Genomic DNA, 27,995 nt, shown 5'->3' with positions numbered 1-27,995 from the left:
GGGGGCGTGTCATAAACAGATAGCTAAGGGTTAATGTCTCTTTCACCTGAAGCACCTGACCAGAGGACCAATCAGGAAACCGGATTTTTTCAACTTTGGGTGGAGGGAATTGAGTATCTAGGTCTTTGTTTTCTGGCTGCCTGCTTTCTCTGAGCTTTGGAGAAGTAGTTCTACTTTCTAGTCTTCTGTTTCTAAGTGTAAGGACAAAGAGATCAGCTAGTAACTTATATGGTTTCTTTTCTTTGGTATTTGCATGAATATAAGTGCTGGAGTGCTTTGATTTGTATTCTTTTTGAATAAGGCTGTTTATTCAATATTCTTTTAAGCAATTGACCCTGTGGTGTATCATCTATATACAGAGAGAACATTTGTACTTATTTTTCTTTCTTTTTATATAAAGCTTTCTTTTAAGACCTGTTGGAGTTTTTCTTTACTTCAGGGAAATTGAGTCTGTACTCACCAGGGAATTGGTGGGAGGAAGAAATCAAGGGGAGATCTGTGTGTTGGATTGCTAGCCTGATGTTGCATTCCCTCTGGGGGAATAGGAAAGTACTTTTTGTTTCCAGGATTGGGAACAGAGAGGGAGATTCACTCTGTTTGGATTCACAGAGCTGGTGTCTGTGTATCTCTCCAGGAGCACCTGGAGGGGGGAAGGGAAAAAGGATTATTTCCCTTTGTTGTGAGACTCAAGGGATTTGGGTCTTGGGGTCCCCAGGGAAGGTTTTTCAGAGGGACCAGAGTGCCCCAAAACACTCTAATTTTTTGGGTGGTGGCAGCAGGTACCAGGTCCAAGCTGGTAACTAAGCTTGGAGGTTTTCATGCTAACCCCCATATTTTGGACGCTAAGGTCCAAATCTGGGACTAAGGTTATTACAAATGCATCCTAGAATACTCAAGGAGCTAACAGAGGAGATATCTAAGCCATTAGTGATTATCTGTGAAAACTCATGGAAGATGGGAGAGATTTCAGAGAACTGGAAAAGGGCAAATATAGTGTCAATCTATAACAAGGAGAACCCGGGGAATTACAGACCAGCCAGCTTAACTTCTGTACCCAGAAAGATAATGGAGCAAATATTAAACAATCAATTTTTAAATATCTAGAAGATAATGAGGTGATAAGTAATAGTCAGCATGAATTTGCCAAGAACAAATCATGTCAAACCAACCTAATAGCTTTCTTTGCAGGGTAACAAGCCTTGTGGATATGGGGGAAGCGGTAGATGTGGTATATTTTGACTTTACTAAGGCTTCTGATATTATCTCACATGGCCTTCTCATAAACAAACTAGGGAAATGCAGCCTAGATGGAGCTACTATAAGGTGGGAGCATAACTGGTTGGAAAACCATTCCCAGAGAGTAGTTATCAGTGGTTCACAGTCAGGCTGGAAGGGCATAACCAGTGGGGTCCCACGGGGACTGGATCTGGGTCCGGTTCTGCTCATTATCTTCATCAACGATTTAGATAATGGCATAGAGAGTACACTTATAAAGTTTGCAGATGATACCAAGCTGGGCGGGGTTGCAAGTGCTTTGGAGGATAGGATTAAAATTCAAAATGATCTGGACAAACTGGAGAAATGGTCTGAAGTAACTAGGATGAAATTCAATAAGGACAAATGCAAAGTATTCCGCTTAGGAAGGAACAACCAGTTGCACACACACAAAATGGGCAATGACTGCCTAGGAAGGAGTCCTGCGGAAAGAGATCTGGGGGCCATAGTGGATCACAAGCTAAATATGAGTCAACAATGTAACGCTGCTGCAAAAAAAGCGAACATCATTCTGGGCTGGATTAGCAGGAGTAGTGTAAGCAAGACACAAGAAGTAATTCTTCCACTCTACTCCACACTGATTAGGCCTCAATTGGAGTATTGTGTCCAGTTCTGGGTGCCACATTCCAGGAAAGATGTGGACAAATTAGAGAAAGAGCAGAGAAGGTCAACAAAAATGATTAAAGGTCTAGAAAACATGACCAATGAGGGAAGACTGACAAAATTGGGTTTGTTTAGTCTGGAGAAGAGAAGACTAAGAGGTGACATGATAACACTTTTCAAGTACATAAAAGGTTGTTTCAAGGAGGAAGGAGAAAAATTGTTTTTCTTAACCTCTGAGGACAGGACAAGAAGCAATGGGTTTAAACTGCAGCAAGGGCGGTTTAAGTTGGACATTAGGGAAAAGATCCTAACTGTCAGGGTGGTTGAGTGCTTGAATAAATTGCTCAGGGAGGTTGTGGAGTCTCCATCACTGGAGATTTTTTGGAGCAGGTTAGACAAACACCTGTCAGGGATGGTCTAGATAATTCTTAGTCCTGCCATGAGGCAGGGGACTGGACTAGATGACCTCTCGGGGTCCCTTCCAGTCCTAGCATTCTATGAATGCACCCCTGTGACAGTGCTGCCCGTGGGAGCCAGCTGAGGTCACTCAAACAGGGTGAACTGCAAACAAAACGGGGCAGACAAACCCCAAACGCTGGTGGTTATTCCAATACTGTATCTCACTGGTCACTTAGAAGTCCAAACAACACAGTTCCCTTAAAGTGCCCAGCCTCAGGCCTCTGTCCAGACACACCTGTCAAACATATGATGATGATTCCTGAAAATCTTACTTCATCATATAAAAGAAAAGGTTCTTCCAATCCCCGAGGATCAGCCACATACCCAGGTTCAATTATAACTTAGATCTTACCCAAAATACATGCTATAGCCAATTCTTATTAACTAAGCTAACATTTATTAAAAAAGAAAAGAGAGAGAGTGTTGGTTAAAAGAGTAATACACATACAGACTTGAATTCAGTTCTTGAGGTTCAGATACATAGTAGAGATGAGCTCGTAGTAGCCAAAAGTCCTTTTAGAAATAGTCCATAGGTTATAATTCAATGTCCATATTCAAGGTGACTCCAGTCAGTGACAGGGGATCTCAATCCTTGTGGCTTAAGGTTTCCCCCTCTTGAAACCCAAAGCAGATCTGAGATGAAGAAGGATCCTGTCCCAGGCTTCTTATACATTTCCAGCAGCCTTTCGGCCTTAGAAAACAATAGGCTTAACTCCTTCTCCCAAACATCCTGGCAATTAGCACAGAGTAATTTATCCATTAAACAGTTCAGATACAGGTTACCACAACCTTCAAAGAGACACATAGACAATAATACTATTTCACTCGAGTATCATCATAAATGCTAATATTCCTTTTTTGATCTTTGAATTAAAACTATAGCAACAGACAAGACTTGTTTGCTGGCATCCCAAGACCTGAGCAAACATCTACCCTTCTACCTCTAACAATGCAGACTTGCATTTCAAACTCTATTCATTTACATATCTTGCTAACCAGTTCTTAAGGTTCACCCATGGGTCAGGTCAGTCGGTGAGGTGAGTTAATTAACTCTTTCTGGCCCTGTCACCTTTCAATGAGATATTATATTACACTCATAACGTCACACCCCCAACACAAAATTGATGCAGGAAGGGATGACACCAACATCACTGACTGCATCCCAAAAGTTCCCCATCCTGGGTTCTGTCTTATTACAGCTTGTACTGGGTTAGAAGCCGTATTAGTGTATAACAGAAATGTTTTACCAAACTCATGTTCAATAACATGATTGAATCTCCTTACAAGCTTAAGGTCAGACTTGCTTAGAACAATAGGGGATTGGATCTGCTCTTGCAGCAGGATTCCTGTATGTCTCATATGATCTTGCCAAGAGCTAAAGAAACTAGCTATTTTATCTACACAAGCTCTGGCAAATGTTTGGAACCCAATTAACATCAAATCAACACAGATATTAATGTTGTTCACAGTGTAGGAATCTTGGCATTTAGCCATGAAAGCAACATGGTAGTGTGCCTTAGTTTCCCTTTTTATACAGAACATTAGGTCTGGAATGTCTTTTCTTCTGTGAAAAGTTTCAAGACTGTTTACAGGCACTAGCAGTGAAACATCAGTATAACAAGGCCTTTTAACATAGGGCTTGTCTACATCACAAAGTTGCAGTGCTGGTGAGGGGGTTACAGCGCTGCAACTTAGGAGGTGTACACATCTGCAGGGCATCACCAGCGCTGCAACTCCCTGTTTGCAGCGCTGGCCGTACTCCCATTTTGTCTTGGGTGTAGAGGATCCAGCGCTGGTGATCCAGCGCTGGTAATCAAGTGTAGACACTTACCAGCGCTTTTCTTGACCTCCGTGGAATAAGCAGGTATCGCAGCATACCTGAGGAAGCCTCTCTGGTAATCAAGCAGGTCTCCTTCCCCGGTTTGCTCTCGCGTTCCCCGAACCCCCGAGCAAGCAGGTCTCCTTCCCTGCGGTTTGCAGGGGGGTTCGGGGAATGCGAGAGCAAACCACGGGGAAGCAGGTCTCCTTCCCCGGTTTGCTCTCGCATTCCCCGAACCTCCGTGCAAGCAGGTCTCCTTCCCCGGTTTGCTCTCGCGTTCCCCGAACCCCGGTGCAAGCAGGTCTCCTTCCCTGCGGTTTGCAGGGGGGTTCGGGGAACGCGAGAGCAAACCGCGGGGAAGCAGGTCTCCTTCCCCGGTTTGCTCTCGCGTTCCCCGAACCCCCGTGCAAGCAGGTCTCCTTCCCTGCGGTTTGCAGGGGGGTTCGGGGAACGCGAGAGCAAACCGCGGGGAAGCAGGTCTCCTTCCCCGGTTTGCTCTCGTGTTCCCCGAACCCCCGTGCAAGCAGGTCTCCTTCCCTGCGGTTTGCTCTCGCGTTCCCCGAACCCCCGTGCAAGCAGGTCTCCTTCCCCGGTTTGCTCTCGCGTTCCCCGAACCCCGGTGCAAGCAGGTCTCCTTCCCTGCGGTTTGCAGGGGGTTCGGGGAACGCGAGAGCAAACCGCGGGGAAGCAGGTCTCCTTCCCCGGTTTGCTCTCACGTTCCCCGAACCCCCCTTGAAGCCGCCCAACAGCGCTGCAGTGTGGCCACATCTAACACCACTTGCAGCGCTGGTTGCTGTAAGTGTGGCCACTCTGCAGCGCTGGCCCTATACAGCTGTACTAATACAGCTGTAACAACCAGCACTGCAAAATTGTAGATGTAGACATACCCATAAAGTGTGTTCTTATGTATTTCTCTTAACATGTTCAAGGGATTTTCCAAAAGATTAGGCACATGGTACATTTTTACAGTTTTTGGTAATAGCAATTGTCATAAACAGATAGCTAAGGGTTAATGTCTCTTTCACCTGAAGCACCTGACCAGAGGACCAATCAGGAAACCGGATTTTTTCAACTTTGGGTGGAGGGAATTGAGTGTCTGAGTCTTTTGTCTGTCTGCCTGCTTTCTCTGAGCTTTGGAGAAGTAGTTTCTATTTCTTTTTGGTGCTTTTCCATTTCTTTTTGGTGCTTTTCCATTTCTCGGCGGTGGGCCAACTCTTCTTCTGCTTGTTTCCTTTGGTAGGCCACCTCTTCTTCTTCTAGTTTTCTTTTGTGTGCTGCCTCTTGGGCTGCCTGTTCTCTTTGGAAGGCTGCCAGTTTGATGCTTTCTTCCTTTTCTTTCATCTCCATCTCTTTTTGTTTTATTTCCAGTTGTCGCCTGTGTTCAGCTTCTTTGAATTGCTCTTCGGCCTCAATTTTTGCCTTAGAAGTCATGGTTCCTGTTTTCTTGTGTTGGGGTGCCCTCCGGTGTTTATCTTCTGCACTGCAGGCTCTGTTGCCTCCTGAAGTCTGCCTAGCAACAGTGCCTTTAGCTAATCTTCAATGTTAAGTAAACCTGAAAAACCACTTTATTTGCATGCATATAGTGCTGGTACTTGCCTCCTAATGGGAGGGCTATTGCATGACAAAAGACCCTTAACAGTCTGGTAATGGCTTCTTGCTTAACATGCAAGCCACAAACTGCCAGAGAGAGCAGAAAAAAAAATTCTCTCTGGTTCCCTTTTAAAACCAAACTGTTTCTCTCTGCTAAAAAGCCCTTAGCAGAGAAAAGAAAAATATAATATTCCTACTGGCTTCTGGGTTCTGTCTATATCCCACCGCTGCCACCATGTAATAACCTTAGTCCCAGATTTGGACCTTAGCGTCCAAAATATGGGGGTTAGCATGAAAACCTCCAAGCTTAGTTACCAGCTTGGACCTGGTACCTGCTGCCACCACCCAAAAAATTAGAGTGTTTTGGGGCACTCTGGTCCCCCTGAAAAACCTTCCCTGGGGACCCCAAGACCCAAATCCCTTGAGTCTCACAACAAAGGGAAATAATCCTTTTTCCCTTCCCCCCTCCAGGTGCTCCTGGAGAGATACACAGACACCAGCTCTGTGAATCCAAACAGAGTGAATCTCCCTCTCTGTTCCCAATCCTGGAAACAAAAAGTACTTTCCTATTCCCCCAGAGGGAATGCAACATCAGGCTAGCAATCCAACACACAGATCTCCCCTTGATTTCTTCCTCCCACCAATTCCCTGGTGAGTACAGACTCAATTTCCCTGAAGTAAAGAAAAACTCCAACAGGTCTTAAAAGAAAGCTTTATATAAAAAGAAAGAAAAATAAGTACAAATGGTCTCTCTGTATTAAGATGATACAATACAGGGTTAATTGCTTAAAAGAATATTGAATAAACAGCCTTATTCAAAAAGAATACAAATCAAAGCACTCCAGCACTTATATTCATGCAAATACCAAAGAAAAGAAACCATATAAGTTACTAGCTGATCTCTTTGTCCTTACACTTAGAAACAGAAGACTAGAAAGTAGAACTACTTCTCCAAAGCTCAGAGAAAGCAGGCAGCCAGAAAACAAAGACCTAGATACTCAATTCCCTCCACCCAAAGTTGAAAAAATCCGGTTTCCTGATTGGTCCTCTGGTCAGGTGCTTCAGGTGAAAGAGACATTAACCCTTAGCTATCTGTTTATGACAGCATTTCATCAGGCCATGGTGGCTTGAAGATATCTAATTTGTCTAAATAATTTTTAACTTGTTCTTTCCCTGTTTTAGCCTCTTATCTTACCTCATTTTCACTGGCATTCACTGTGCTAGACGTCCAATCACCACCAATCTTCTTGGTGAAAACCGAACAAAGAGGTCATTAACCACCTTGCCAGGGCCAGCTCCTAGCTCCCCCTGAATCCTGCCGGAGGTCCAGGGCTGGGCACAGTGGGGCCGCTGCCAGTTTGATTGGTCGGCTCGGGCACCTGACAGTTTTCCAAAATCAAACTCGCTTGATTTGGAAAATTCCCCATTTTAAAGTTCAGAAAGATGTTGGGTCAAAAAACGATCTTGAGGGGGTTGAAAAGAATTCAGAGGCAGTTTGGAAATAGGGGGCGCTGGGAGCAGCTGGCCAGGTGGTGTGAAAGCTCTCAGCGGGGTGGGAAGGCAAGGCAGGTGCAGGGCCTGATCTCCTGCTGGGGGGGCGGTTCCACAGTGTTGGGGGTTGGGGTGAGGAGGATGGTCTCATTAGCTTGAGGGTTGTGTGGTTGGGGGTCAGTCGCACTCTAGGAGGGGTCATGTGGTGCTGTCAAGGCACTGGGTCAGAGTCACACGTTGGGGGTCAGAGTGGAGGGGTCGGTCTCCCACTGGGAGGGTTTCTGGGTTGGGGGTTGGGGTGCATGTGGTTGGCTCACACTGGGGGTGACCCCGAGTTGGGGGTCAGGGTGCAGTTGGTTGGCTCACACTGCAGGTGTCCCTGAATTGGGGGTTGGGGTGCAGGTGGTTGGCTCACACTGGGGGTGACCCCGAGTTGGGGGTCGGGGTGCAGGTGGCTGGCTCACACTGGGGGAGGCCCCAAGTTGGGGGTCGGGGTGCAGGTGGTTGGTTCACACTGAAGGTGTCCCTGAGTTGGGGGTCAGGGTGCAGATGGTTGGCTCACACTGCAGGTGTCCCTGGCTTGGGGGTCGGGGTGCAGGTGGTTGGCTCACACTGGGGGTGCCCCCAGGTTGGGGGCTGGGTCGTGGGAGTCAGTCTTGCACTGGGGTGTCCCTGGGTCATGGGGCTGGGGGCTTAGGATGAGTTCCATCCCCAGTGACTCCCAGCTGTGCTGCTGGTAACCTGTCTCCTTTCTCTCCTATGGGAACAGGCTGCAGCGGCACTGACAGAAACCCACAAAGCTGGGTACTGCTCCTTCTACGGTGAGTGCGGGCGGAACCCTGAGATCAACGTGAGCCTGCTGTGGTCGCCGGTGCCCTGCCTCTCCAACACACCAGCCCGGCTGCTCAAAAACGCCACCCTCAACAAGCTGAAGGAGGTGTGCCCCCAGCTGTACACAGGCGAGACCACCACGTACGCCTGCTGCTCCTACAACCAGATGGTGGCCCTGCAGCTCAGCCTGGCCGTCTCCCAGGCTGTCCTGACCCGCTGCCCCACCTGCTCCGAGAACTTCGCCAACATCTACTGCCAGAACATCTGCAGCCCCAACCAGAGCCTCTTCACCAACGTCACTCGCTTCTTCAACCGAACCACCATCCTGGGCACGCGCCAGGTGGGCGTGCTGGAGTACCAGTGCTTCTACAACCAGAGCTTCGCTGACCAGTCCTATGACTCCTGCAAGGGCGTCCGGATCCCTGCCACTGGTGGCTATGCCATCGCTGCCATGTGCGGCAAGTACGGTGCCACCCTGTGCACCAGCCAGCGCTGGCTTGACTTCCAGGGGGACAGCAGCAATGGGCTGGCCCCGCTGGATATCGACTTCCAGCTGGTGCCCGCCAACGGTGCCATTGGGGAGGGCATTGTGCCACTCAACGGCAAGACTTGGCGCTGCGGCGAGGCTGTCAGTGCCGACGGGGAGCCGTGCTCCTGCCTGGACTGTGCCGAGTCCTGCCCACAGATCCCCACCCCTACGCCCCAGCCCCCGCCCTTCAAGGTAGGCAGCCTAGACGGGGTCTTGTTTGTGTGCTGTCTGCTCTTCTGCCTGCTGACCATGCTCTTCGGGGCCTTCCTGGTGTGGCGCTGCATCTCCAGATCCAAGCAGGCCAGCGGCAAGGGGCAGCAGCGCCAGAGGGACCAGATGACACGCTCGGAGAGGCTCAGCCAGGCCACCCACCGTGTCCTTGGGGAGATGTTCAGGAGATGGGGCACCATGGTGGCTTCCCACCCAGTCTCGGTCATCTTGATCTCAGCCGTGGTGGTGATAGGACTCTCCTGTGGGATGGTCTTTATCCAGCTCACCACTGACCCCGTGGAGCTCTGGTCCTCGCCCGACAGCCAGGCCCGGCAGGAGAAGGACTTCTACGACCAGAACTTCGGGCCCTTCTTCAGGACCAATCAGGTGATCCTCACAGCCAAGAGCCGCCCCAGCTACACCTATGACTCCCTCCTCCTAGGCAGGAAGAACTTCAGCGGGATCCTCTCCATGGCTGTCCTGCTGGACCTGCTGGAGCTGCAGACGCGGCTGCAGGAGATCGAGATCTGGTCGGAGGAGGACGGCAGGAACGTGACGCTCAAGGACATCTGCTATGCCCCCCTGAACCCTGACAATGCCAGCGCCACCGACTGCTGCGTCAACAGCCTGGCGCAGTACTTCCAGAACAACCGCACCCGTCTGGAGATGACGGCCAGCCAGACACAGGGGGGCCAGACGGGCATGGTGGACTGGAAAGACCACTTCCTTTACTGTGTCAAGTAAGTGCAAGGCCCCGGTGTGGGAGAACAGGGGGCGTGCACACTTCCCGCATGGCTCTGCCAATGCCCCTCATTCCCAACCTGCAGCCCCCCACTAGCCCAGCCCTGGGCTCCCCCCACAGCTCTCCCCTTTGGCTCAGGGGGTAGGAGTCAACACAGAAGGTCATGGTTCCATACCCGCTAATGGTGTGTAGAGACTTGGACTTGACTGATGCCCCTTTATTCCATGTCCCCCCCAGCCCCCCATCTGTTGCCTTTTCCTTCCAGAGCAGGACTGATGGCTTTCCACTCTGCTTCTCTCGTGCGTTTCCAAGCCCTCCTCGGTCCGCCCCGTCGCCTGTCGGCCTCGGGATTCCAGCCCAGCTCATGCCTCGTCCCCTGGCTCAGCTCTTCCCTCCACACATGTTCTACCACCTCTGTTTTCACCCAGCATTTCCTGACCCATCACTTTCCTTTTCATCCTCCCACCGAGTTCTGCGTTTGGGAGCTTTGCTGGCCGTCCGCTAGTGTGGATTTATCCTAGGCAGCTGGGCCCAGCATGTGGCATTTGGTATGAGTTGCAAATCATGTCTGGCTTTGCTATTCTGGCTTTAATGTCTCCGTCTGGCCGCCTCTTGTGCTTACAGCGCAGCTGAGTTCGGCGAAGTGTCAGACGCCACAGTCAATCCAGTGACAGTTCAGTGTCGGCTCTTCGGTGCCTCTCTCCTTTCCCAGTCCATCCCCAGGAGGAAGCTCCGTGACATCTTAGTGTCACGGATCCCCAGGACCGGGGCCATGGCCCTAGCTGCGGCACAGTCTCTGGGAGGCCCCCTTCAGCGAGCCAGACTCCCGGCGGTCTCGCTGTTCCACCAGGACAAGCTCTGCAGCTTTACCACCTCCTTAGGCCATCAGCCCCCGAGCTTCCCACTATGAGCTCCACTCAGCGAGTCTCACCCAGGCAGCCCCTCCACCAGCATTTGCAGGGGCACCCAGTCAGCGTGGGCACTCGGCTGGACACAGCACAGGGAGGTCTTGGGTAGCCCAGAGAAAAGAAAGATCCAGCCCTGTCCATCCTGTTTAGCCCAGAGCCCTCAGCCCCGTCCCTCTGACCTCCCTTTGTCCCAGGTCAGGTGCCCCAACTGCTTCCCACAGCCCACTTTGAGCTCCCCGAGCTGCGGCTCAGCCCCTGGGAGAGGCGGGCAGTGCTGCTCTCTGGGGCTCCATGCCCGGGCAATCGGATTTGCGTGCTCTTCTCCAGAGCTCCCCTGATGTGGGAATGAAGGCCCCAGACAACTAGGAGCCATTCACACCTGTGTCGTAGCCTGCCAGAGAGCACACAGCCCTTTCTCCCACAGCATACAGGGGAAACTGAGGCACACATAGGCTTCATAAAAATACTACCAAAAATTCCCACTTGTCTGATGCTGGGAGTCACCTGGATTGGCTTAGTCAATCCCCTCCGCCATGGGGTCCATACTGGGGGCCAACAGGCCGGCATTTGCTGCCAGGCTGGTCCAGGTGCCGTTCCTTTTGCTGTTGTGCTCAGGCGCCGAGCACCAGGTCCTGAGGCTGGCATTGCCATGGCATCTGGTTTCCATGGGGATATGGTTACTTCCCAAGCCAATAGCCACATCACAAATGCCTGGTGTGGCTGGGCACTTGGGGGGAGAGAGTCCAGCAGTGCCACTGCCTGTTGCCCCCTGGTGCCCACCCAGAGGAAAGGCGTGAAATGGCACCAGGTCCCCACGGAGCATGGCGGTGTTCCAGGGCGCTCGAGCCAGTCATCTGGGGGAGGGAGCGACGGTGCCTGGATGGGGGTGGCCTGGGGCGGGTAGGACTGGTGGTGCAGACTGGGCTAGTGCTGGTGGGGGGCACCGGCCTGACAATGACAGTGGGGGTAGCTGTACCGATGTTGGGGACGAGGGAGTTATCATGGGTGCACCCCATATTTTAAATAGCCCTGGGGACCCCTTCAGCTTGCCAGCCTCCCAGGGGTCCCCCTCATCCTTCAGGGTGGGCCATGGCATCGCAGCCCTCCTGCGTTGTACCTGGAGCTCTGCCCGCGAGTGTGGCCGAGCCAGCCGAGTGTGCAGGGACCCCAGGCAGCCTGTCCCAGCAGAACAGGGTTTATTGGTCAGCTGGGCGCAGGCCGGGCTGAGCTCAGCACAGAGACGTGGTGCTGGCCAAGCCGGTGCCCCCCAGCCACGCGGCCATGGGCGCCTGCCAGGCTCTGCCTCACTGCCTCATTGCCTGTCCCTGAAGCTGGCTCTGTATCCCCAGCCCAGGCCCCTTGGGCTTTGTTCTCCAGCTGCCTCTGCTCAGCATCCCTGGTGAGAGCTGGAGGAACCCACCCCTTGCCCCCTCCAGCTCCGGGAGTGTTACACACCGCTCCCTGCCTGGATTTCCCATAGACCTGGGTTGGCCTCGGCCACTCCCACCTCCACGGCTCCTGCCCAGCCCCAAGGGCAGATTTAACTCTTTCGCCCCCATGGGGTTGCCATGAAAAGTATGGGGGAAACTGAGTCACAGGTAGGCATCACAAAAATACTACCAAAAATTCCCACTTCCTCACAGGGTGCTTCTAGGGGGCTCCCTGCTGGGATGTGTGCTGGGAGGCTCTGGATCTACATTGGGGGTCTCTCCCTGGAGGGCCGTGGGGGATGGGCAGCGGCTCAGCCCTGGGGAGGGGAGCTCCCTGTGGGGCAGTAGCTCTGCCATGCTGGGCGCCCCCTGCAGAAAGGCTGGAGATGGGGATGGTTAGAGGCTGCTGACCTTCCTCTCCTGCTGCCCCTGCCATGCCCACCGCCAGCTCCTCCCCTATCACTGGCTTCCTCCATCTCTGATCTCTCCACCCTTCTGCTTCGCAGTTTCCCTCCCGCCCTGCAGTCTGCCTCCAGCCCGCCTTTCTCTCCGCCGCCAGCCTGGCTCCGTCCCTAGGGGGAGCTCCTGGCACAAGGTGCAGCTCGCAGAGCGCTGTGCGTGGGCAAAGTGCCGCAGAGCCAATCGGACTGTGGCACCAGGAGGACCAGGGCACAGGGGCCCCACAGCGCCCCTGGCAGGCATCCCGCCCTCACTCACTCCTTCTGCCTTCCCAGCTCGCCTCTCTCCTTCAAGGATATCACCAACCTGCAGCTGAGCTGCATGGCTGACTACGGCGCGCCCATCTTCCCCTTCCTGGCCGTGGGTGGCTACACAGGTAAGGGGCACCAGTGCCAGGTGGGCACCCAGCCCCGTGGCTTCACAGGCAGCGACTGCCCTCCTCCTCCACCGGTTCACAGCTCTGTGGGGGAGGGGGACACAAGAGAAGCATGTGGTGGGTCAGCCTGGCGGGTGTTGGGCACAGCGGTCCAGCAGCCTGGCACTGTGGCCGGGGGCACAGTGATGGAGGGGCTGAAAGGTGGATAATGAGGCAGCTTCAGGGATGTGCGCAGGGAGCTTTTCCCCAGCATGAGGGGCAGCCGATGCCCAGTGGTATTTGTTGGGCATGTACCACATGAGCGGTGCCAGCTGGCATGACTGGCAAAGCACAGCAGGACTCGCCAGCGGAGAGGCGATGGGCAGGGTGGGGACAACCAAGCGGGACCTAGTGAGAGAAGACCAACGGTGGGTGTCCAATGCGCCAAAGAAGGTGTGAGGCAGAGAGGAGCAGCAGTGTCCGAGCGGGGGAGGTCTGAGCAGTGGCAGTGCCAGCTGCTGAGGGGCCAAGGTCCAGCCAGAGACGGGCTGCAGAAAGAATGGGCAGGAGAGGGCTGAGCCTCGAGGGAACCTCGTTATAGGGCTGGATCATGGGGTAGCTGGTGGTGGGGCTGGCGTGGGGGGCAGCAGGGAGCCATGGAGCTGCTTGTTTGCATCTGGCCTGGTGGGACCGAGCGGGGATTGTGCCTGTCCAGCCAGGGTGACTCCAGGTCCACTCTGGAACATCGGCCCGCGGGGCTCCTGGCATCTGGGTGAGAAGCCCCTAGCCCCTGGCACATGACTTAGCTGGTTCAGTCCAGTGGGGGCGCTATGCTCCTGGAGGTGCTGTCTGGAAGAGGAGACAGGAACTGAGGCCCTGGCTGCTTGGGGCCATTCAAGATCCCAGGACCCTGTGCTAAGGATCCTGGCCAGTGCTCCAGGGACTCCAGCCTGCCTCCCTGACCTCCCTTCACCCTGTGGCAGTATCAGCTGGGTACAGAACTGTCACTTCCTGTCCTAAACGGTCATCAGCCGTTGCGGGATGGGGTTAGCCAGCTACCGCGCTGCAGCCCAGTGGTGGCTGCCTGTCAGTGATGGTGGAAGGCTCCATGCCACTCCCGCACTGATCCCGGGGGCTGAGATTCGGGAAGTGGCCCTCGATCCTGAGCTGAAAGGTGTCCGGGGGGGGTTGGTGGTGGCAAAGTCTGGATATTTACGATCTCCCTTATCAGACCTGCTCCTTTCCTGTGGACCGGGTGCTGCAGTGGGCGGGGGCACGAGGCTGGCTGTCAGGGGCTGGCGGGAGGAGGGGGATGTCTGTGCCTGCTGGCTCTCAGTGCCCTCCCCCCACCAGGTGAAGATTATTCGGAGGCCCAGGCACTGATCCTTACCTTCTCGCTGAACAACTACCCGCGCAGCGACCCACGCTACGCCTGGGTGCTGCTGTGGGAGCAGCGCTTCCTGCAGGTGGTGGGGGAGTTCCAGCGGACCCATGCCCACACTTACACCATCGCCTACATGGCCGAGGTACTGGGGGCAGCGCCAGGCCATCACAGAGACTGGCTGGGGGCCAGCCCTGCACAATGGGGGCTCAAAGAACTCTCTTATGGCTCAGGGCTGTTCAGCCCCCACTGCTCTCTGGAGCTGGGACCCCCAATACTGCACAGCCCAGAGCAGCCCCAAGCTCGGAGTGACTCCCCCCATCCTGTTGCCCCCTCTCCTTGCCCCATTAAAGGCCAATGATGAGCCTCTGCTGCTGGCACAGTGGGCAAGCTCTGGTTTGGGGGAATATGCGTGGGAGACGGTGACAGGCACGGGGCATTTCCAGATGCCAGACTGGGGCTGGGAGGAGAGGGGGGAACAGCAGGAAGGCATAGGGGAGGGACAGCCGCAGTCAGGGCAGGGGCAAATAGAGGGCACAGCCCAGCCCTTTAGCCCCATAGGAGGCCCCTGGGCACAGCTCTTGGCTCCAGCAGGCACAGTTCCAGCAAGTGGCAGCGGGAAGCAGGCGCTGCCCCTACCCCATGTGGCACTGCCTGTCTCTAACCCCCGGCCCCCGCAGCGCTCCCTGGAGGACGAGATTAACCGCACCATGGCTGAGGACATCCCCATCTTCGCCATCAGCTACCTGGTGATCTTCCTCTACATCGCGCTGGCCCTGGGCGAGTACTCCAGCTGCAGGCGCATCCTGGTACGGGGGCAGCGGGGCTGGTGGGAGGCTATGGCGCTTGCTTTGGAAATCAGGGGACTGGAGTGGGGCCCTGGCATGAGCCTGTGGTGAGGGCAGTGCTTGTCTGCTGGCCTGTCTCATGCCAGTCTCCAGTAGCCAAGCAGCCCTTCGCCCACCCCTTGCCGGCACCCCCTGGGGATGAGCGCGCCCTGGAGAGGGGGCTGCCCTCTCCCTGCAGAGTGGGGGGCTAGGGCTGCCTGTTGTGGACCCTCAGTCTCTAGACCCGGTAGGATCCTTTGCCCAGCTTGGAACAAACTCAACCAGCTGCCACAGAACCACCAAGTCCACTGCATGTACCCTGCACCTCTGCAGAGCCCCGGCTCGCCCGCCCCACAGCCCAGCGCCCCCTGACTTTGCCACGCACAACTCCAGCCCCATAGCCTGCCCTGAGAGCCAGGGGAAAGCGCCACCCACAAGGGCGGCTCTAGGCATTTTGCCGCCCCAAGCACGGCAGGCAGGCTACCTTTGGCGGCTTGCCTGTGGGAGGTCCCCTGTCCCACGAATTCGGTGGCAGCCTGTGGGAGGTCCGCCAAAGCTGCGGGACCAGTGGACCCTCTGCAGGCAAGCCGCCAAAGGCAGCCTGCCTGCCATCCTTATGGCGACCGGCAGAGTGCCCCCTGTGGCTTGCCGCTCCAAGCGTGCGCTTGGCGTGCTGGTGCCTGGAGCCGCCCCTGGCCACCCACTAACCCCGCAACCATCCCCTGGCACTGCCATGCACAGCTCCAGGCCCATAGCCTGCCCATAGCCCGGCTGAACCCTCCACCGTGCTCCCTGCAACCCCTGGAAGGCCTCTGTCGCATCTCCCCCAGGCTCCGTATCAGTCCCGAGAGGCCCCGCCTCCCACGGTGCCGGCTGCCCTGACCCACTGCACTGCCCCCTGCAGGTGGACTCCAAGGTGACGCTGGGCCTGGGTGGGATCCTGGTGGTGCTGGGCGCCGTGTTCTCCTCCATGGGCTTCTACTCCTACGTGGGGCTGCCCTCCTCCCTCATCATCATCGAGGTGGTTCCCTTCCTCGTGCTGGCTGTGGGCGCTGACAACATCTTCATCTTTGTGCTGGAGTACCAGGTGAGCCGGGGCATCCAGCCCCCCCAACACCCAGCCCAGCCCCCTTGGAGTACCCAGCCCCCCCAGAGCACCCAGCCCAGCCCCCCGGAGTACCCAGCCCCCCCCAGAGCGCCCAGCCCAGCCCCCCTGGAGTACCCAGCCCCCCCCCAGAGCACCCAGCCCAGCCCCCCCGGAGTACCCAGCCCCCCCCCAGAGCGCCCAGCCCAGCCCCCCTGGAGTACCCAGCCCCCTCAGCACACCCAGCCCAGCCCCTCCCCAGAGTACCCAGCCCCCCCAGAGTACTCAGCCCCACCAGCACACCCAGCCCAGCCCTCCCAGAGTACCCAGCCCCCCCCCCCCAGAGCACCCAGCCCAGCCCCCCAGAGTACCCAGCTCCCCAGAGCACCCAGCCCAGCCCCCTGGAGTACCCAGCCCCCTCAGCACACCCAGCCCAGCCCCTCCCCGGAGTACCCAGCCCCCCCAGAGTACCCAGCCCCCTCAGCACACCCAGCCCAGCCCCCCGGAGTACCCAGCCCCCCCAGAGTACCCAGCCCCCTCAGCACACCCAGCCCAGCCCCTCCGCGGAGTACCTAGCCCCCCCAGAGTACCCAGCCCAGCCCCCCGGAGTACCCAGCCCTCTCAGAACACCCAGCCCCCCTGGAGTACCCAGCCCCACCAGCACACCCAGCCCAGCCCCCCCGGAGCACCCAGGCCCCCCAGAGTACACAGCCCCCCAGAGTACCCAGCCCCCTATGGAATCCCTTCTATCTCCCACACCCCAGGGCAGTGCCCCCTCCTGGCACATCCTACTGGGCAGCATCCCATAGGCTTCTGGGGCCTGCTGGGGAACATCCCATTGGTCATGGGCTGAAGTGTCCCTCTGGGGCCCGGCTGAGGAAGCTGGGGTCAGGGTCTGACATTCCTGAACATGGGGGTCAGAGGGGCCTTCCCACAGCAGCAGGGGCGGGGTGGGGGGAATCAACCCTGTCTGGCTGTGGGAGCGAGTGATGAAAAGAAGAAAAGCAGGCAGGGGAGCGGGGAGGTTCTGTGTGTGGGGGGGTCCACTAGCAGGACATGGGGGAGGGGCAATAGGCAAGGGGTGTGCCCCTGCCAGGGCAGGGCCGGTGGGCGGCAGCAGGCTGGGTGTGGGTGCCCCTGGCAGGGCAATTGAGGGGCAGGGTGGGGCAGTTGGTGGGCATCACCCAGCCCCTTCCCTCACCCTGGTGGGTGCTTTGCAGAGGTCAGTGCAGGAGCCGGGCGAGCGGCGCGAGCAGCACATCGGGCGGGTGCTGGGCACCGTAGCACCCAGCATGCTTCTGTGCAGCTTCTCCGAGGCCACCTGCTTCTTCCTGGGTGAGTGCCCGTGGTGCAGGACAAGGGGGCCTGAGCTGGGAGAGGGCTGGGCCCAGGTATGGGGCACCTGGGGGTGCCCAGCACCATGGCTGCTTGTGCCCTTCCTGGCATGCCACCAGGCCATGGCTGGGGCGTCGGGTCCCGTGCCCGGGAAATGCTAGTCTGGGCAGGGTAACTCCAGGTTCACACAGGGCCCCTCCCTCACACTCACAAGCTTCTCCCCCCGGGCACAAGGACCCCCCCACTCACGGGCTCTCGTGCCCACAGGCTCCCTGACGCGGATGCCGGCTGTTCGCACCTTTGCTCTGAACGCCGCCCTGGCTGTGCTCTTTGACTTCCTGCTCCAGATGTCCATGTTCGTGGCGCTGGTCTCCCTCGACGCCCGCAGGCAGGAGGTGAGAAGTGCCTGCCGGGGGGCACGGGGCTGGGGGGCAGGAGGCGAGGGGCACCTGCCGGGGGGCACAGGGATGGAGGGGGTGGGGCCGTTCCCCATCTGCACCAAGCAGGTAGATTTGACGCTCCCTTTGCCCCCAGGCTGCCCGCCTCGACCTCTGCTGCTGCCACCGCCTGAGCAAGGCGGGGTGCCCGGCGCGGAGTGAGGGGCTGCTGCGCCCCTTCATGCGGCGCATCTATACCCCCGTGCTGCTCAACCGTGCCGTCAGGGCCCTGGTGGTGAGTGGGGGGGTGAGAGGGAAAGGGAGGGGGCCCAGGTGCCAGGATAGGGAAGGGGCAGGGAGGGTGTTGGGTCCAAGGTTGGGGGAGGGGGCCCAGGTGCCAGGGCAGGGAAGGGGCAGATAGCGTGTTGGGTCCAAGGTTGGGGGAGAGGGCCCAGGTGCCAGGGTGGGGGATCCTCTACGCAGGCGGGGTTGGGCCCATGTGCTGGGACTGGGGTGCTCTGTGGCAGGGAGGGGAGGGGCGGGGCGGGAGGGAGGGATGGTAAAGCTGTCCTCACCACAGTGCCCCCTGACCCCCCAGATGCTGCTTTTCCTGTTCATGTTCTGCGCTGGGATCTACCTGGCGCTGCAGGTGCCCGTGGGGCTGGACCAGGAGCTGGCGATGCCCAAGGTAGGAACCCCTCCTCCCCTCGCACGCGCCCAGTGTCTGCCTGGGCTGCACGGCTCTCACAGGGCACCCGGAGCCTGGGCTGCTTGCAGGCCCTGTCCAAGCGCTGCCTGGCCCTGACGCTCCTTGGCCGTTGGGCAGTCGCGCCCCACCGCGGCCATGTTGGCAGCTTTTCAGGAGCCCCAACAGGGCAGCTCAGTCCTGCTCTGCCCAGACCTTTCTTCTGCCCCATCACCAGGGTATCTGGGCACCTTTCCATCGTGCCCTCGGCACCTGAGTGGGTTCCAGCCGTGCGTGGCTCGCTCTCCCCTGGGGGCATTGCCCTGGACTGGGCTCCAAGGAGGCTGGCTGGAGGCAGGCGCCTGGTGGATTGGGCGGGGGCTAGGGAGGTGGGGGGTGCCCCATAGCCCTGAGGTTGCTCCATCTCCTGCTCAAAGACACCAGCTTGCCCTGGGGCAGGAGGTTCCTGGGGCTGCGGCCCCACTGGGAGCTCTGGGCCTGGCATCTCTGGGGGGCCCAGGCTGGGGGCGCCTGGGAGGGCAGGCCACATCTTGGCACCGCCCTCTGTTCTGTGGTGCCAGTGGAGGGGGCTGATATGCTAGCCATGGCTCGTGCCCAGGTCGGTGGCAGCATGAGGTGCGGAAATGACGGCGGGTAAGGCCATGGCTGGGTGGGGCAGTCTCCGAGCCAACTTAGCTACCCCACCGCCCCGGGTGGCAGAGGCAGGGAGCTGGCATGATGGGTTATCATAACCTAGTCCCAGATTTGGACCTTAGCGTCCAAAATATGGGGGTTAGCATGAAAACCTCCAAGCTTAGTTACCAGCTTGGACCTGGTAAAGCTGCCACCACCCAAAAAATTAGAGTGTTTTGGGGCACTCTGGTCTCCCCAAACCTTTCCTGGGGACCCCAAGACCCAAATCTCTTGAGTCTCACAACAAAGGGAAATAAACCTTTTCCCTTCCCCCCCTCCAAGTGTGCCTGGAGAGACACACAGAAGCAAGCTCCGTGAATTTAAACAGAGGGATTCCACCCTCCCCGTTTTTAGCCTTGAAAAACAGAAGTACCGAGAGCTAATCTCTCTTTCCCCCTCACCCAGAGGGAATGCAAAGTCAGGCTAGTAAATCTAACACACACAGATTTCCCCCTGACTTCTTCCTCCCACCAATTCCCTGGTGAGCACAGACTCAATTCCCTGGAGTTCCCCACTAAAGAAAAACTTCAACAGGTCTTAAAAAGAAAGAAAAATACATAAAAATGGTCTCTCTGTATCAAGGTGACAAATACAGGGTCATTTGCTTAAAAGAAATATGAATAAACAGCCTTATTTAAAAAGAATACAATTTAAAACATTTCAGCAACTATACCCAGGTAAATACAAAAGAAAACAATAGAAACCTTACTGCCTTACTATATTTGTACTTACAACTTGGAAACAGAAGTTTAGAAAGCAGGAAACAGAAATCCTCTCATAGCCGAGAGAGAGACAGACAGACGACCCCCGAACAAAAGACTCACACACAAACTTCCCTCCACCCAGATCTGAAAAAGTCTGGTTTTCTGATTGGTCCTCTGGTCAGGTGTTTCAGGTACTTCTTTTCAGGTGTAAGGGACATTAACCCTTAGCTATCTGTTTATGACACACCCCCCAAATTGCAGACAGTGGGGAAGCTCACTGGCGTTCCCCCTGACTTCTTCCTCCCACCAATTCCCTGGTAAGCACAGACTCAATTCCCTGAAGTTCCCCACTAAAAAAAAACTTCAACAGGTCTTAAAAAAAAAGCTTTATATGAAAAAAAAATACATAAAAATGGTCTCTCTGTATCAAGGTGACAAATACAGGGTCATTTGCTTAAAAAAATATAAATAAACAGCCTTATTTAAAAAAAATACAATTTAAAACATTTCAGCAACTATACCCAGGTAAATACAAAAAAAAAACAATAAAAACCTTACTGCCTTACTATATTTGTACTTACAACTTGGAAACAAAAAATTAGAAAGCAGGAAACAAAAATCCTCTCATAGCCGAAAAAAAGACAAACAGAAAACCCCCGAACAAAAGACTCACACACAAACTTCCCTCCACCCAGATCTAAAAAAGTCTTGTTTTCTAATTGGTCCTCTGGTCAGGTGTTTCAGGTACTTCTTTTCAGGTGTAAAAGACATTAACCCTTAGCTATCTGTTTATAACACGGGTCCTGCGGTGTCTCCTTAGGACTCCTACATGGTGCAATACTTCCAGTACCTGAACCAATACTTCATGGTGGGCCTGCCCACCTACTTCGTCACCACCGGCGGTTACAACTTCTCCACCGGGCCCGGCATGAACGGTGTCTGTTCCAGCGCCGGCTGCAACAACAACTCCCTGACCCAGAAGATCCAGTATGCCACAAGATTCCCCAACGTGTGAGTGCCCCTGGGGCTGGGAGAGGGGTGCCCAGCCGTGGGGCCACACACAGCTCTGCAGGGCCCTTGCTCCGACCCACAGCCCCTGCCCCACGGCTCTGTGAGGTCCTTGCTCCGACCCACAGCCCCTGCCCCCTGGCTCTACAAGGCCTTCACTCCTACCCATAGCTCCTGCCCCCGGCTCTGCGGGGCCTTCGCTCTGACCCACAGCCCCTGCACCCGGCTCTCCAGGGCCCCTCGCTCTGCCCTGACACCCCTGCCCCCCAAACTCTGCCAGGACCCTCACTCCAACCCGCTCCCTCTACCCCCCAAGCTCTGCCAGGGCCCTCGCTCTGACCTGCCACCCCTGCCCTCCCAGCTCTGCCAGGACCCCTCGGTCTGCCCCGATGCCACTGCCCCACAGTTCTGCTGGTGCTCCTCACTCTCAACCTGCAGGCCATCGTCCCCAAGCCCTGGGCATCTTCTGGGAGCTCTGCTGTGTTGATTTGTTGTTTGGACAAAGACAGGCACCTCTAATGGTCACTTGGGACCTAAGTCATTATCTGAGCCTGGGTTCCCCAGCCCACAGCACCTCCTGCCCAGCTCTGCCTGACCTGGGTGGGCCTGTGGTGCCCTACAGCCAGGCCTGCAATCCCCTGCCAGGCCCCCTCCATACTGCATCCCAGCAGGCAGGGCTCCCCACTGCCCAGCGTCTAACCGTCCAGCCCCTGCTCCTCTTGCAGATCCTACCTGGCCATCCCTGCCTCGTCCTGGGTGGATGACTTCATTGACTGGCTCCACCCGCTGTCGAGATGCTGCCGCATCAGCTCCAGTGACAGCCAGTTCTGCCCATCCACCAACAGTAGGTCTCGCCCGTAGGGCTGCGGGGGTTAACCTGATAGTGCTGCCCAGAGCTGGGCACAGAAAGGGCTCCCTCGGCAGGCGTGGCACTGTGACCCCCCAACCAAGGGGGCAGGTGGTCACTGCAGAGAGAGGGGTCAGAGATGGGCTGGGGAGCCCCTGTGGGGCAGGGCAAGGCAGGGACCCTGCAGTCTGGGGAGGGGGAGGACTGGAGAAGAGGGCTCACCCCTCAGCGAGACAGGACCACACCTCGGACAGAGGGGCTCTGCGCGCCCCAGTGGCATCTGGCTGCCATCGCTGAATGCCGTGGCCAGGCGATTCCAATGGGAGGGGCCGGCCAGAACCGCAGGGGTTTGGGGCAGGGTTGAAAAGCCAGATTTCCCCTCAGATTGGCGTGAGATCCTGGTGGGGGCAGGCTGGGGCAGCAAGCTCGCTGGTAGGGTCAGTGGGGTCTGGCCAGCTCCCCAGCCACACCGGAAAACTGGTTTCAGCTGAAAATGACTTTGCCAGAGCTTGCAAGACTCAGTTCTGATCAGTGTGTGTTTGGGAGGTGGGAGTGAGAGGCAAAGGGACGGGGAGGAGTCTAGCCGTAGTGGGATGGCAAAGGGCATGGCTGGGTTCACAGCTCATCCTGCAAAAAGAACAGGAGTACTTGTGGCACCTTAGAGATTAACAAATTTATTTGAGCATAAGCTTTCATGGGCTACAGCCCACTTCATCAGACACAAGCAATAAAGGGCACAGTCCGCTTGTTTTCAATCCAGTGGAGCCTGTGGAACTCCCAGCCACTAGATCTCCAAGGCCAAGAGCTGAGCAGAGCCCTGCATTGAGCTGGGCAGCAAAAGCAGTTGGAGCTCCCTAGAGGGATAAAGCAGCAGCAGGGATCTGAGCCCTCCCACCCCTGGCCATGAGCCGGCCCCGGCCTGACGGGGTCTGGGAGAAACAGCTCCAGGGGGCCGGTGATTCCAGAATAGCCATGGGATGGGGGCTCTGGCACATCCCTGGGACTGGCCCTGTGGGAGGGAGACAGGTCCGGGCAGAGCCAGGTCTGATCCGCCCTGGGAATTCCTCTGGGTGAGCAGAGCCCCCCATGCCCCCCCCCCGCCCCAGGATTCACGCCCTGAGGCCCCCTCACCATGCCAGCCTCTTGCCCCACAGCCACCGCCAGCTGCCCGCTCAGCTGCATGAGGAACCTGAGCGAGGTCATTCGCCCCACGGTGGAGCAGTTCAACCGCTTCCTGCCCTGGTTCCTGCATGACATGCCCAACCTCAACTGCCCCAAGGGGTAGGTACTGGCAGGAGCAGGGCCTGGTGCAGGGATGGCAGCGGGGGAGGGATCAGGCATGGGGCAGTCCTTGGGGGCTGGAAACTGGGGGCGGCTCTAGGCATTTTGCTCCCCCAAGCAAGCAGGCAGGCTGATGGACCAGCGGACCCTCCGCAGGCAAGCCGCCGAAGGCAGTCTGCCTGTCACCCTCACGGTGACCGGCAGAGTGCCCCCAGTGGCCTGCTGCCCCAAGCACGCTCTTGGTGTGCTGGGGCCTGGAGCCACCCCTGCTGGAAACATGCCCTGCGGGCACAGGGGCTGGGACTGGGGTGCAGCACATGCCCTGCACAGTGCCCCCTGCTGGTGAGAGGTGAGACATACACACATGCAGCACACCCTGCTGGTGAGGGATCAGACAAACAGACAGACAGCGCCCCCTGCTGGTGAGAGGTGAGACATACACACATGCAGTGCCCCCTGCTGGTGAGGGGGGTCAGGCAGACAACGCCCCCTGCTAGCCAGGGGTGTCTCTCACACACACACACAAAGTAACTGACTGTCCCAGGGGGCTGCGGCTCACCAGGCCCTCAGCTGTGCCCCTAGCTGTCCTGGGCAGGCGGGGCACAGGCTCCTGGCAGGACCCGGGGGCGCCGGCCATGAGAGCTGGCCTGACCTACGGGGAGATGTTTCCAACTGACCCCTTCCCCCCTAGTTTGCCATTCTAGGGATGTTCTGCCCTGGGAAGCCACCACCTCGGGTGGGGGGGTCCCCTGCCCTTTCTGGGACCAGCTAGCAGCACCCCCCAACCACCCCTCTGTCCCCAGCCTGGCTAGCAGTGCAGGACACGCGTACCCTGGCTGATGGGGCTGGACTCAGAGCCCCATGCCAGCACCCTCGGGCCCAGCATTGCCCCACACGGGGACCCCACATCTGCCCCGCTGGGGACCTCTCCAGGCACCCCCTGCCCCATAGCGGGCAGCTCAGGCTATAGGCAGACTCAGGTGGGGGGGGGCTTCCCATGGAGCGGGGAGGTTCGCCTTGCCCCTCCCTGCTCTCACCCACCCCCCTCCTGTCCCTTCCAGGGGGCTGGGAGCCTACGACACCGCTGTGAAGCTGGGCTCAGATGGCGAGATCCAGGGTAAGTGCCAGCCGCGCTAGGGACACCCACACAGGGGGCAGGGGAGACCCCCTCTGCAGTGAGATGGGCGGGGTGGGCCTGGCTCCCAGGGGAGGGGGGAATGGCACACAGTACTCTGCCACCTGCGGGCTCCAGGACTGTACTGCCCTCCCACGCCACACAATGCTGGGGGTCCGGCCCCATTACCTGTCGCATGCTGGGGAAAGAGTGGACACAAAGGGGCCCTGTGGGACCACACTGGAGGCAGGATCCAGGCAGTGTGGATGGTGGGGAGGGGAGGAGGGTACTGGGAGGGCATAGTGGGGGAGGGGGCAGGGAGAGGGCACAGTGGGGGAGAGGGTCCCAGGATTTCGGGGAGGGGAGCAGTGGGAGGGCACGGTGGGGGAGGGGGTCCCAGGATATGGGGGAGGGGAGCACTGGGAGGGGTGGGAGTCCCAGAGGAGCTCTCCAGGCCAGGGGGCAGTGGTCTTACCCCCCATCTCCCCAGCCTCGCGGTTCATGGCCTACCACACGCCCCTCACTAACTCCCAGGAGTACACGGCCGCGCTGCGGGCGGCACGGACACTGGCGACCAACATCACCAACTCCATGCGGCGGGTGCCGGGCACTGACCCCAACTTCCGGGTCTTCCCTTATACGTGAGGGGGCAGATGGCACGGAGGGGTCAGGGGGCGTCTCGGGTTCCTGGGGTTGGGGAGGGCATGCTGGAGGGTGTTTCCCATAAGGATGTCACTGCCTTGTCCCATGAGGAGAAGGGGGAGGGGATGCCCATTGGGTTCCCTGTGGGGGGCAGCCTGATTGGGCCCATGTCTGGAGGGATTGGGGCTGAGGCCAGTCCAGTGGGAGCAGGGACAGAGGGGCAGCACAATGGGGCCCATGTCCCTGAGGCAGGGAGGGGATGGTCCTGGGGGCCCATCCAGGGTCCCATGTCCCAGGCACATGGGGGTGGGTCTGGGGTGTGTATGCTGTAAACGGGACCCGTGTTCCAGGGGAAGGCAGGGGAGGGTCCCAGGGGACCTGTGTCCTGGGGGCTATCCAGGGGCCCATGTCCTCGGCACGGGTGGGGGGCCCAAGGGCAGCCTGGGGGGCCATGTCCCAGGCACAGGGGAATGGGTCCCAGGGGGCCATCCCAGGTGGAGGCGGGGGAGGGGTGCTGTCCAAGGGCCTGTGTCCCGGGGGGAGGCGAGGAAGGTCGGGGGGGCTGTCCAGGGGCCCGTGTCCCAGGGGGGAGGCAGGGGAGGATCCATCCAGGGGGCTGTCCAGGGGGGAGGCAGGGGAGGGTCCTGGGGGGGGCTGTCCATGGGCTCATATCCCAGGGGTGAGGCAGGGAGGGTCCTGGGGTGGGGGGCGTTGTTGTCTCACACTGTTCCCGGCCCCCAGGGTCACCTACGTGTTCTACGAGCAGTATCTCACCATCGTCAATGAGGGGCTCTTCAACCTGGCGCTCTGCCTGGTGCCCACCTTCGTCGTCTGCTGCATGCTGCTGGGCATGGACCTGCGCTCGGGCCTCATCAACCTGCTCACCATCGTCATGATCCTGGTGGACACCGTGGGTGCCATGACGCTCTGGGACATCAGCTACAATGCCGTCTCCCTCATCAATCTGGTGACGGTGCGTGCCGGCCCCGGGCACCCAGCCCCTGGCACCCAGTACCCAGCCTCCATCCCTGGGCACCCAGCCCCCATCTCTGGGCACCCAGCCTCCAGCTGCGGGCACCTGGCACCCAGCCCTTGACACCCAGCCCCAGGCACCCAGCCTCCGGCACCTGGCACCTAGACCTGGGCACCCAGCTTCCAGCCTCCATCACCAGGAGCCCAACGCTAAGCCCCAGATGCCTGGCATCCAGCCCCTGGCATTCAGCCCCCGAATCTCACCCCTGGGCCACCATCTCCCAGCCCCAGCCACCCAGCACCCGTACCCAACCTCCAGCCCCAGGTGCCTGCTTCCCAGCATCCCCCAACCCTGCCCCAGGCTGCCATTCACAGATGCCCACAGGACCCAGCCAAGGCAGGGGAGGGCATGGCTGTGATGCTCCGAAGCCCATTGCATGCTGGGATAGGACTTTGTGGGTAGGTGGGTCCTTGATTCAGTGCTGCATGGAGAACCTGTTACCCAGCAGGCCCAGTGACCCCTCGCTGCCCTCTGCCACTGTGTCCGACGGAGCGGGGTCTCTGATCCCAGGCATGGGGTTTGGGTGCTGTGGGCAGACGGTGCAGGTGCTGGGGACCACAGAGTGCTGGGGTGGTGCTTTGAGCCTGTCCCAGCCCCGCTAACTGCCCTGTGCCCCTTGCAGGCTGTGGGCATCTCGGTGGAGTTCGTGTCCCACCTGACCCGGGCCTTTGCTGTCAGCACCCAGCCCACTCGGCTGGAGAGGGCCAAGGAGGCCACCATCAACATGGGCAGCGCGGTGAGTCGGGGGCCGCAGGGCAAGGTGAGGGGGGGTCAGGGGCCAGCCAGCCCCGGGGAGGGAGGGACAGTGTGGGAGTGGCTGGGGCCATCTCTGACCAACCCCTTCCCTGCAGGTCTTCGCGGGCGTGGCTATGACCAACCTGCCGGGCATCGTGGTGCTGGCATTCGCCAAGGCCCAGCTCATCCAGATCTTCTTCTTCCGCCTGAACCTGCTTATCACGCTGCTGGGCCTGGTGCACGGCCTGGTCTTCCTGCCTGTGCTGCTCAGCTACTTCGGTGCCTGACGTCTGCGTCCCGGCCGCCCATGCTGCCCGCCTCCCCCAGCGCCCACCGGTGCTGCCCGCCTCCCCAGCCCCCGCCCATGCTGCCCACCTGCCCCAGTGCCTGCCTCACTACCTTGCACTACCCGCCTCCCCCAGTGCCTACCAGTGCTGCCCGCCTCCCCAGCGCCCGCCCATGCTGCCCGCCTCCCAGCACTACCCTGCACTGCCCACCTCCCCCAGTGCCTGCCCTGGCTGCCCACGCTGTCCGCCTCCCCTAGTGCCCACCCATGCTGCTCGCCTCCCCAGCGCCCGACCCACTACCCTGCACTGCCCACCTCCTCCAGTGCCCACCCTGACCGCCCACGCTGTCCGCCTCCCCCAGCGCCCGCCCATGCTGCCCACCTGCCCCAGTGCCTGCCTCACTACCTTGCACTACCCGCCTCCCCCAGTGCCTACCGGTGCTGCCCGCCTCCCCAGCGCCCGCCCATGCTGCCCGCCTCCCAGCACTACCCTGCACTGCCCACCTCCCCCAGTGCCCACCCCGACCGCCCACGCTGTCCGCCTCCCCCAGCGCTCACCCATGCTGCCCGCCTCCCCAGCGCCCGACCCACTACCATGCACTGCCCACCTCCCCCAGTGCCTGCCCTGGCTGCCCACGCTGTCCGCCTCCCCCAGCGCCCACCCATGCTGCCCGCCTCCCCAGCGCCCGACCCACTACCTTGCACTGCCCACCTCCTCCAGTGCCCACCCTGACCGCCCACGCTGTCCGCCTCCCCCAGCACCCGCCCATGCTGCCCGCTTCCCAGCACTACCCTGCACTGCCCACCTCCCCCAGTGCCCGCCCTGGCAGCCCACGCTGTCCGCCTCCCCCCTGCGCCCGACCCACTACCCTGCACTGCCCGCCTCCCCCAGTGCCCACCCCGACCGCCCACGCTGTCCGCCTCCCCCAGCGCCCACCCAAGCTGCCCGCCTCCCCAGCGCCCACCCCACTACCCTGCACTGCCTGCCTCCCCCAGTGCCCGCTCTGGCTGCCCACCTCCCACAGCACCTGCCCCATTAACCTGCACTGCCCGCCTCCCCCAGCGCCCGCCCTCTGGCTGCCCGCCCGCCCCAGCACCCACCCCCCGGCCACCCGCACTGCCACCCCAGCACCCTCACACTGCTCACCTATCCCCCTCAGTGCCCCCCGCACCCCTCGCTGCCCCATCCCATCTCCTCCAGCACCCCAGCCACCCCTCGCTGCTTGCCCGCCCTTCCAGTGCCTCTGCCTGCTCACCAGCCC

General features: G+C 58.7%; 1 protein-coding gene across 1 annotated transcript; it reads left to right on the top strand.

The window, feature by feature from the left end:
* Positions 1 to 3,603: 3,603 nt before the first annotated feature.
* NPC1L1 (NPC1 like intracellular cholesterol transporter 1) lies at positions 3,604 to 27,773 on the top strand. The gene is made up of 19 exons (XM_050939740.1): positions 3,604 to 3,630; positions 8,007 to 9,547; positions 12,622 to 12,722; positions 14,055 to 14,227; positions 14,763 to 14,891; positions 15,814 to 15,996; positions 17,214 to 17,328; positions 17,596 to 17,723; positions 17,863 to 18,000; positions 18,304 to 18,393; positions 20,608 to 20,798; positions 21,521 to 21,639; positions 22,797 to 22,923; positions 23,985 to 24,040; positions 24,528 to 24,678; positions 25,421 to 25,652; positions 26,335 to 26,448; positions 26,564 to 26,726; positions 26,992 to 27,773. The coding sequence occupies exons 1-19, from the start codon at positions 3,604 to 3,606 to the stop codon at positions 27,771 to 27,773; spliced, it is 4,560 nt and encodes a 1,519-aa protein (XP_050795697.1).
* Positions 27,774 to 27,995: the final 222 nt, after the last annotated feature.

The sequence above is a fragment of the Gopherus flavomarginatus genome, chromosome 2, assembly GCF_025201925.1.
Source record: "Gopherus flavomarginatus isolate rGopFla2 chromosome 2, rGopFla2.mat.asm, whole genome shotgun sequence".
NCBI classification, from domain to species: domain Eukaryota; kingdom Metazoa; phylum Chordata; order Testudines; family Testudinidae; genus Gopherus; species Gopherus flavomarginatus.
This window is presented reverse-complemented; position numbering and strand designations above follow the sequence as displayed.

Excerpts from the sequence above, each read along its gene's own strand:
- NPC1L1 (XM_050939740.1), top strand. The coding sequence starts at position 3,604 with ATGATTGAATCTCCTTACAAGCTTAAG. Across the intron at positions 3,631-8,006 it reads AATCTCCTTACAAGCTTAAG|GCTGCAGCGGCACTGACAGA; the intron begins GTCAGACTTGCT and ends CTATGGGAACAG. Across the intron at positions 25,653-26,334 it reads CCCTCATCAATCTGGTGACG|GCTGTGGGCATCTCGGTGGA; the intron begins GTGCGTGCCGGC and ends TGCCCCTTGCAG.